The sequence below is a fragment of the Triticum aestivum genome, chromosome 6D, assembly GCF_018294505.1.
Source record: "Triticum aestivum cultivar Chinese Spring chromosome 6D, IWGSC CS RefSeq v2.1, whole genome shotgun sequence".
Taxonomy (NCBI): domain Eukaryota; kingdom Viridiplantae; phylum Streptophyta; class Magnoliopsida; order Poales; family Poaceae; genus Triticum; species Triticum aestivum.
The window spans coordinates 136,650,322-136,660,490 of record NC_057811.1 but is presented as its reverse complement, the minus strand read 5'-3'; the positions used below and the strand labels follow the sequence as shown (position 1 = coordinate 136,660,490).

The window sequence follows — 10,169 nt, the reverse complement described above, 5'->3', positions numbered from 1 at the left end:
TTTCTCTTCAATTGGCCCTAGGATACCATACGAGAGTTTCTTTCCCCTCTTTGAAACAGAGGCATAAGATTTGCCACATTGGCCACTTATAGGCGCCGGTGCACCGGCCCAAATTTGGGCCGGTCGCAGCACCAGCGTCCGATCTAACAAACATTAGCCGCACGATGCCTTCCTTCCTCTTCCGTACCTATTCTTCCAGGAAACAATCCCCATCGCGCCGCCATTAAGGAGCGACACGCCCGGCCTCCAAGCGCTGCCCGCGCGTTTCTCGCCCGTCGCTGCCCTTGACGCCGGTCCCCCTCGTCGCCGGTCTCCGTCGAAGCTGCCGGTCGCCGGCTTCATGCATGCAGCAGCCCATGGCGCTCCTATGGCGACGGCCGCAGCTCCGTAGCCAGCCATCCTCGTCACCGATTGCAGCATCAAAATGGCACGGGTGGTTGTAGCAAAAAACAAACTGGTTGTAGCAGCACCATCGGGTCATGGTCACCACCGCCGGGGCGTGGGCACCACCACTGGGCCGTGGTCACCACCGCCGTGGGATGGCCTCCACTGATTGCAGCAAATCTTGTCGCCGGTGGTAGCTTTCCCAATTCCAGCTGCAGCAAAATCGCAGCACTGTCGTCGCCGCCACAATTCACCGTTGCCCCCCTTGTAACAAATCTAGCCGTCGGTTGTAGCATGGCCGGTCACTGGTTGTAGCACGACCGGTGTGTGGTCGTAGCATGGCCCTGCGGCTACGAAGTTGGGAGTACGCCGTGACCATGGCCAGAGGGGGCGAGAAGGAAAGTGGTGGATGACCATGGCGCCCGCCCAAGGAGCTTGCCGGTGTCGACTCCCCGTTCATGCTACAAGGAGTCCACCCAAGGAGCTCCGCCGCTGACGACCATGGCGCTCGCTCAAGAAGCTCGCCGGCGAGGCATGAGATTGGAAAAGAGGAGAGAAAGTATATGATGTGTTCTTTTGGGTTGGGGGGAATGAATGGACGAGAGGAGTCCATGAGAAGATAAGGCATCGCAGGGGATAAGCTGTTGTACTGGAGACACGCACGTTGCGAGGCGACCGGCCGAGTCGTCAGCCGGTCGACCGTCCGCAAACGTTTCCCAAAACAATATGCCCTAGTTTTTTAGCACCTACGGTAACCCAAAGATTAGCCTTTTGAGGAGGATTGGCGGCGGTGCACTCTTGTGGCGAAACACACGAGTCTTTATATTGTCCAAGAGACGAGCATGATAAGAAAGGCCATAGCTCGCCTATTAGGGTTTCATAAGTGGAGGTGTCCATGTGCAGAAGCCCGAACTTCTAAATGACCAATCTCCATGGCTTAATAGTGTAGCAGCACTTGACGAAGAGGTAAACGCCCATTTCTTTCTCCCTTTTGCAAAGAGGGCAAATGTCACAATTTGTAAACCATGCCGCTCTAAATGATGGACCGTCCAAATCCGGTCTTGCAAAGCCAACCATGCGAAGAATTTAGCCTTTGAAGAGGTCCAAACTTCCCAAGCAATGGAGTCAATGGGGAATAGTGTCAATCTAAGGAATTGCACCTTGTATGTGGTGGCTGCCGAGTAGAGCCCATCCATGGAGTGTTTCCAAACAATGCCATCTTCGGCTTGTTCGTCAAGTTGGAAGTCATGCACAAGCATCCAAAGAGTGAAAAATTCCTAGAAGTGGTCTCCATAGATGACGGTGTCGTGGTTGATCTTTAACATCCAAGCATTCGCATTGAGAGCTTCACACACTTTTCAGTTCTTTCTCCTCGAGGCCTCATAAATTAGTGGGGCAATATCCTTGGGGCTTCCACCCAAGTAGCCAAGGGGAGTCCCGAAAATATGTTTTTGCATCATTGCCGATGATGATAGTGGTGGAGGTATAGAAGTAATAAAGGTCTTCCTCGGTGCATGGGTTATCGAACCCCATGCATAGCTTGTTAGGCTCCTTCCATTCATACCAAGGCCATCTTAGCCGCAAGGCATGAGCAAATTTGTTGGTGTCGAGGACCCCTAGGCCTCTGTACTCCGGTGATTGTAACACCTTTTCAACAAAAGTATGTAGAAATGTTCGGCCAAGAAGATTCAAAAATAGAACTTGTCTCCTTACAATGAATAAGCCAATATCCTGAATGGTTCTACGACCATCCCAAATGCTTTCATGCAAGGAAGAAATATCCTGGATGGGGTAGCCATTCTTCATGAGACTATACGAGATGCACCCGAAGAACATGAGTGGGGTAATTTTAAAAGTTGACTTTGAAAAAGCATATGACAAAAGAAAATGGTCGTTTTTCCAACAAACCCTCAGGTACAATAAAAGTTTTCTTCGAGAAATGGCACGAGTAGATCCAAAATTTCATCACTGGAGGCAGCGTGTCTAGTAAAGTCAATGATGATGTTGGCTATTACTTCCAAACGAAAAAGGGACTAAGGGACTACGCACAGTCATGGTGACCCTTTGTCTCCAATGCTATTCTACATTTTTGTAGACATGTTGGCTATTCTGATTGAACTCGTTAAACATGATGACCAAATGGCAGGAGCGGTGCCACACCTTGTGGATTGGGGCCTCTCAGTTCTGCAATACGTCAATGACACGATTATTTTATGGAACATGATCTTGACAAGATTAGAAAGCTTAAACTTTATGTTTCAACTTTTGCGAAGATGACAAGCCTTACTTTCATAAAAGTGAATTATTCTATTTTATAGAACCAATGAGACGACCACACAATATGTTGATCTGTTTCGTTGGGCACAAGGTCAATTCTCCAATTATATACTTGGGAATTTCGATTCATTATTGGTGCCTCAATAATGCATAGTGGAACCATGTTGAAGAACACTTAGAGAATCATCTGAGAACTTGAAAGGACAAATTGCTCTTAGTTGTAGGACGATTGGTCTTGGTCAATTATGTTCTCACAAACATGGTTCTCTATATGCTCTCAATTTGTCAACTACCAAAAAGGAGTCCTGCAAAGGCTGGATTATTACATATTGAAATTCTTTTGGCAGGAAGATAATAAAATAAAAAATTATATAGGCTAGCCAAATGGAGCATGGTTTGTTGAGCAAAAGACCATGGAGGTTTAGATATTCAGTACCTACAGGTAAAAAAATAATGGCTTGCTTAGTAAATGAATGTTCAAGCTCCTTACCGAGGATGGTGTCTAGTGAAACATCTCAAGCAACAAGTATTTAGGCCCGAAAGTAGTGTCTCGGCATGTTAATTGCCTGGAGATACACATCTTCGGGGAGGTCTGATGGCGGCAAATAAATATACTTTTTCTGCTTTGGACCTTTTGTGATAATGGACGGCTCTGAGATCAACTTTTGAAAAGATAAGTGGCTGGGAAACACCACTGTTCGGAAATATCTAGCCTTGTACCACATTATACACGATAAGAATGATCCTCGCGCGGGTGCTTAGCTCCTCCCGTCAGGAGATATCCTTTAAGCAAAATTTAGCCAACCCCGTCTTGTGTCATGACAACATTTTCTATCTTATTTGGGTTCGATTAACTAGACACAAGGACAGATGTGTTCACTGAAATCTGACTATAAATGGGTCCGTTATAGTTGACTATATGTATCGTGCACTTTCGCACTTGGAGATTCTAGTGGACAATAATAATCAAATTTAAAAATTGAAGATACCACTAAAAATTAAGATTTTTATGTAGTATCTTCGAAGAGGTGTTGTGCTCACAAAGGGCACTTCGCTCGCCGCAACTGGCAATGGAGTAAGAAGTGTAGTTTTTGCACTCACGAGAGACAATCAAACAACTCTTCACTTTCAATGTAAGTTTGTGCGTTCTATATGGTTACACATTCTACTAGCGACAAGTGTAGCCAATATATAAGGTCACTAGTTTGACGGAATAACTAAAAAGTTTAGTACGCCGGGGTGAAGGGTCTGCCTTACTATGATCACTTTATCTATATAGAGATGATTTTGTTTTTAATGAAATATTTTTCCGTGCACGTTATTTATCATTGTATGCATTGGTTTTGTACGTGGTCTACACTATGCCGAATGAAATATTAACCACTATTTTTTAAGATAAAATGATCCGACCGAGCCCGAGAAGAGCTCGAACCTGACTTTGAATTAACAAAGCCATCAACCGGCCAGGATTACAGGGGCACCACATTACAGAGAATCAAAACAGAAAAAAGATACATGACAACAAGGTAGAACAACACAACAGCAGCACCATAGAGCCAAAGCACTAAGCAGCGCTGCCGATGACCAACACTAAGCCTACAACAACTAGCCAACTAAGGACCCGGAAGGAGGGCTCCACCGTGTAAGCATGGATCGCTGGCTGCATCCATAGGCCAAACTTGGGCAACACTTGAGTTGTCTCCGCTGTTGCAAAGGGCCACTACCCTTTCACCCAGACTCGATGGGTGTCATACCGGCGGCCGGCAAAGTGGCTCTCACAAGAACCCAACACAAGGTGACCGAGATGCCATAGGAGTAGCAGGAGGAGCATACCACCGAACACGGATGACCAACCAAGCAAACATTGTCACCGGCAGCGGTAGAGCGAAGCACCGGCCGCGCGCTATCGAACGAAGGTGCAACACCATGAAGAAGACCGAAGAGGGCATCAGATTGCATCGAGCGAAGCCGAGCATGATGCATTAGGAAGGCCAGGCCATCACGCACCGCCACCATACCACCAGCAGCCCCACTACCAAGAGCAGTTCCCAGCCGCCGCCTTCAAGAAGGAGCGCGACACAAGAGTGCCGTCGACGCCCAGATTGAGGGAACATCAGCTTTCGCCATAGTTCGGGGAGGGGGGGAGGGAGAGGGTCCACCCCAAAGCCTCCATGAAGGGGATCGGCGCCAAAGGCGTCGACTTTGGGGAGGCTGCCGCGCCGGCCAGGGGTTTCCTTCGGAACCTCACCAACTCGCCAGATCTGCCAACCGACACCAGGGGCCCGCGCCAGCACGAATCAGAGCAGATCAGAGCAAGGTGGAGCTTCTTCATGGAGCAAAGGCAGACTGCGAGGAACCGCCGCAACACCTTCGCCCGCAACCTCCAAGCTGCTCGCGCGGCCATGGAAGGCTGCCCACCAGCGCCCACTGGCGCAGCCCGCCACACAAGCCGCACCGCACCCACCGGCCGGGGCCGCCGCCTCGGGTAGTCGAGGCCCTCCTTCCAAGAGGAGGCCCCAGATCCCCGCCGCCACCTTCATCGGCGCCGCGCACCCGCGTCGCAGAACCCCTCAGGCAGTGGCGGAGGGAAGGGAGAGGGAAGGGGAAACGCGGCGGCGGCGGCGCTATGATTGCCCTATTAACCACTATTCATGAAGGTGTGTATGCGGTTGGAGCAGATGGTAGAGATGGCAATGGGCAAGGTATGGGCGGCACAACCTCGTTCTGCCCAAACCCATACCCACATAAACTGGATAGAACCACCAGCCTAGTTTTGGTCTCGTATGACTTTATTGTGGCCATCCTGTCTTTTTCAGAGGCCGGATGTCATTCATTATGCTTTGCATCAGTTTGACGCTATTTTATGAGTTAATAAAACACACTTATAGAAAGGTAAAAACGCTAAGAGAAAGCTAATGTTTCATCTTCAATCCTGCTCTAGCTTACAAGTAACCACCAAACTAACGGATCGTCGTCTCCTCTCCAGTTCAACCCGGCCAACCCACAAGGCCCGCAAATGGCAGCAACAAATCATTTCAGTTGGAAGAATCGCTCTTCTCCCGCCTATTCTTAGCCCCTCAGGCGCCGCGACCTCACCGGGCCCCTTTGCTCCCGACCACCTCCTTCCTCTCTCCCCTTGGCCATGCGCATGCAAAGTGCCGTAGCCGCCCAGCCCGACCCCTTCTACCCCGCCACACGTACGTGCGGTCCTGACCCGCGCCACCGCCGTGCCCGCGCGCGCGCGCAAGAAGCCCGGCCGTCGAGCGGACGATCGGACGAACGAGCCGGGTCCGGCAAGCGTGCGCACGCCCGTCGGTCGCCGCTGGCGCCATGGCGCGGCTGCGGCCGCCCGGACACCTCCGCCTCGCCTTCTACGTCGCCGTCGTCGTCGGTGTCGGCCTCTGCGCCCCCGCCGCCGTCCTCGTCGCGGCGATCGTCGGGGACAAGACGGAAGGCGAGGTGCTGGTGGCGTTCCGCGACAAGCTGCGGGCTTCGGACGGCTCGCCGCCGGGGCCGCTGCGGTCGTGGGGCACGCCGGGCCCGTGCAACGGCAACCACTCCTCCTGGTACGGCGTCTCCTGCCACGGCAACGGCAGCGTGCAGGGCCTGCAGCTGGAGCGCCTCGGCCTGGCCGGCGGCGCGCCGGACGTCGGCTCGCTGGCCGTGCTCCCGGGCCTCCGCGTCATCAGCCTGGCCGACAACGCGCTCTCGGGCCCCTTCCCCAACGTGTCGACGCTGGGCGTGCTCAAGATGCTCTACCTCTCCCGGAACCGCTTCTCCGGCGAGATCCCGGCCGATACGTTCCTGCCCATGCGGGGGCTCCGGAAGCTGCACCTCCACAGGAACGACCTCTCCGGCCGCGTCCCCAGCTCCATCACGTCGCCGCGGCTGCTGGAGCTGACCCTCGCCAACAACCGCTTCGAAGGCCCGCTCCCGGACTTCTCCCAGCCGGAGCTCAGGTTCGTCGACGTCTCCAACAACAACCTCTCCGGGCCCATCCCCGCCGGCCTCGGCCGCTTCAACGCCACCATGTTCCGAGGTATTTATTTAGTCAAATCAGAATTTTTTGCCGATCGTGCGTGTAAATGGAGCGCCCGACTTAATAATTCTTGTTTATTAACTGCGTGGCGTACGTTCCTGATCGTGAATTGATTTGGGAAAAGTGTGCGTTTATCTGCAGGCAACAAATTCCTGTGTGGCAAGCCAACGGACGTGGTCTGCGAATCCGCGTCGTCGCCCGCCGGCGGCATGTCCACCTTCATGAGCATTGTCATTTTGCTCATCATCCTCGGCGTGCTGCTCGCCGCCGCGGGCATTGCCATGGGCGTTCTGGGCCGCCGGCGTCGTCGGCGGCGACGCGCGAAGCGTACTGACGGCTGCGTGACCCTCCCCAATGGTGAGGTGACGCCGTCCAACCCGGTCCTGGACACCGCGCCGGCCGTCTCCATCAGCCAGGCTACTGTCATCGGCCCCGCGGCGACGTCGGGCGGCGGCCCGGCAAAACGCGGGGGGCGGCGCGACGAGCACGGGCGGCTGGTGTTCATCCAGGAGAGCCGCGTGAGGTTCGAGATCGAGGACCTGCTCCGGGCGTCGGCGGAGGTGCTGGGCAGCGGCAACTTCGGGTCGTCGTACAAGGCGGCGCTCCAGGAAGGCCCCGAGGTGGTGGTGAAGCGGTTCAAGGACATGAACGGCGTCGGCCGCGAGGACTTCTCGGAGCACATGCGCCGCCTCGGCCGCCTCTCCCACCCCAACCTCGTCCCCCTCGTCGCCTACCTCTACAAGAAAGAGGAGAAGCTCCTCATCACCGATTTCGTGATCAATGGCAGCCTCGCCCAGCTCCTCCACGGTACGCAACAAAGTCAAATCTTCACTTTCTGCAGCATCATCATCATCACAAAGATCATGAACAATGGAGGAAGCTGACTGAGATTTTGTTATGATTGATACAGGGAATCGTGGATCGATGTTGGACTGGAGGAAGAGGCTTCGGATCGTCAAGGGGGCGGCGCGTGGGCTGTCGCACTTGTACGAAGAGCTGCCGATGCTGACGGTGCCGCACGGGCACCTCAAGTCGTCCAACGTGCTGCTCGACGGCACGTTCCAGCCGGCGCTCTCCGACTACGCGCTGGTCCCGGTGCTGACGGCGACGCACGCGGCCCAGGTGATGATGGCGTACAAGGCGCCCGAGTGCGTGGGGTCGCACGGGAAGCCGTCCAGGAAGAGCGACGTGTGGAGCCTCGGGATCCTCACCCTCGAGGTGCTCACCGGCAAGTTCCCGGCCTGTCGGCAGGGGCGGCAGGGCACCAGCGACCTCGCCGGGTGGGTGAACTCCGTCATCACGGAGGAGCGCACCGGCGAGGTGTTCGACAAGGACATGTCCGGCGGCAAGGGCAACGAGGAGGAGATGCTCAAGCTGCTCCAGGTGGCGCTCACCTGCTGCGAGGCCGACATCGACAAGAGGTTGGACCTCAAGTCGGCCCTCGCGGGAATCGAGGAGATCAGGGAGCCGGAGCCTGAATCCTCGTCGACGTTGACGGGCGAGGGAGAATCGAAATCATAACTACGATCGGGCAAACAAGTTCAAAACAACCCACACGCTGATCCGTAATATCAAATCAACCGAGACGATCCAGGAACGATCGATCGATCGATCGCATGCACCGAATTGCATGGCATGGTGGAACTCTGAGGCACGGGCGGGATCGACGGTTCGTGATGAGCTTAGCTCGATGGGTTGACCATCCATCTGATGAAGAACATATGTACATTTGAGCCGGGGTGGTTGATGGAATCCATGACTAATTTTGAACGTGTAAATTAAATCCATCTAGCATAATTTGAGTTAAAGAGAACAAGAAGGAAAAAGGATGCGGCGTAGTGTGTTAACAGAGTACATTGGTTCTTGCTTGTTTTGCCATGTTTTATTTTCGCGAATACGCAAAGCTTGCTTATCATTCATTGATAGAAGAAGATAGAACGAGTACAAGTAGAGGAACATCACACAACACGTACATGGCATCAGAAGCAAAGAGATATGGAATGCTCCGTTAAACAGAGACTACACAACTAAACCCACAAAGCCCCGAACAAGAGAAGCAGATCAAACTAACAAGACGTCAAGATAGCACCTTCAAGAAGGAAAGCGACGCCATGACGCCGCCGCCATCCAATCCGGAGAACTGGAGCTAGGGTTTCCCCTGAGCTCGAAGAGGGGCGCAGATGAAGGCCATGGCAGAGCCTCCAAGAAAAACGACACCCGCGAGCGTCGCCACTGCTAGCACCAGCAAGCCGAGCAAAGATTTCTCCCTGGTCTGATACTGAGCTATCCCAAAGCCGCCGGATCCGAAATCTGTGATGGGGAAGCCGCAGTTGGCCGGAGTTGCCAAGTCTGTTGGAGGGTTGGCCGCTGGAAGGTGGCACCTGGCGACACCGGACACACGACATAGGATCTAGCACCAGGCAAGGTGTGGAGGCATACGAGGGTCGGGGTGTGCGGTGAGGCAGAGAGAACCGACACAAGGGAAGCGACGACGACTAGCGACACAGGCAAGCTAGGACTGGGCAGAGCGCATATCCGAGTTGCCGGGGCAGTGGCCATCAAGACGTCGACGAGCCGAGAGTGCTGGAAGGGACGCAACTACCGGATTGCGGGGTCCAGGGCCGGAGTTGCACCGGGAGAGGACGCCGGGAAGCCACGGACACTGGAGAACGCAGGTCCAGAGGTCATGGCGAGGTGCCGCACGAACACCACTGAGGGAGTCCTGGACTAAGGGGTCCTCGAGCGTCCGGCCTGTTAGCCATGGGCCGGACTGATGCGCTATGAAGATACGAAGACCGAAGACTGCACCCGTGTTCGGATGGGACTCTCCTTGGCGTGGAAGGCAAGCTTGTCGACCGAATATGTAGATTCCTTTCCTTTGTAACCGACCTTGTGTAACCCTAGATCCTCCTGGTGCCTATATAAACAGGAGGACTTAGTTCGGAAAGGACAGATACTCATTACCATAGTCATACAGGCTAGACTTCTAGGGTTTAGCTATTACGATCTTGTGGTAGATCAACTCTTGTAATACTCATATTCATCAAGATCAATCAAGCAGGAAGTAGGGTATTACCTCCATAGAGAGGGCCCGAACCTGGGTAAACATCGTGTCCCCTATCTCCTATTACCATCGACCTTAGACGCACAGTTCGGGACCCCCTACCCGAGATCCCCCGGTTTTGACACCGACATTGGTGCTTTCATTGAGAGTTCCACCGTGCCGTCCCCAAAAGGTTTGATGGCCCCTTCAATCGTCAACAACAATGATGTCCAAGGGGAAACCTTCCTCCCCGGACAGATCTTCGTGTTCGGCGGCTTCACACTACGGGCCAACTCGCTTGGCCACCTGGAGCAGATCGACAGCTACGCCCCTGGCCATCAGGTCTGATTTGGGAGCTTGAATTACGTCGCGGACATCCGTGGAGATTTGATCTTTGTTGGATTCGAGACCGCGGCGACCGCTCCT

General features: G+C 53.9%; 1 protein-coding gene across 1 annotated transcript; it reads left to right on the top strand.

The window, feature by feature from the left end:
• The first annotated feature begins 5,734 nt into the window (after window positions 1-5,734).
• LOC123141351 (pollen receptor-like kinase 5) lies at window positions 5,735-8,494 on the top strand. Its single transcript, XM_044560523.1, has 3 exons — window positions 5,735-6,700; window positions 6,842-7,507; window positions 7,611-8,494. The coding sequence occupies exons 1-3, from the start codon at window positions 5,992-5,994 to the stop codon at window positions 8,219-8,221; spliced, it is 1,986 nt and encodes a 661-aa protein (XP_044416458.1). The 5' UTR covers window positions 5,735-5,991; the 3' UTR covers window positions 8,222-8,494.
• Window positions 8,495-10,169: the final 1,675 nt, after the last annotated feature.

Excerpts from the sequence above, each read along its gene's own strand:
- LOC123141351 (XM_044560523.1), top strand. The coding sequence starts at position 5,992 with ATGGCGCGGCTGCGGCCGCCCGGACACCTCCGCCTCGCCTTCTACGTC. Across the intron at positions 6,701-6,841 it reads CAACGCCACCATGTTCCGAG|GCAACAAATTCCTGTGTGGC; the intron begins GTATTTATTTAG and ends GTTTATCTGCAG. Across the intron at positions 7,508-7,610 it reads CCTCGCCCAGCTCCTCCACG|GGAATCGTGGATCGATGTTG; the intron begins GTACGCAACAAA and ends TGATTGATACAG.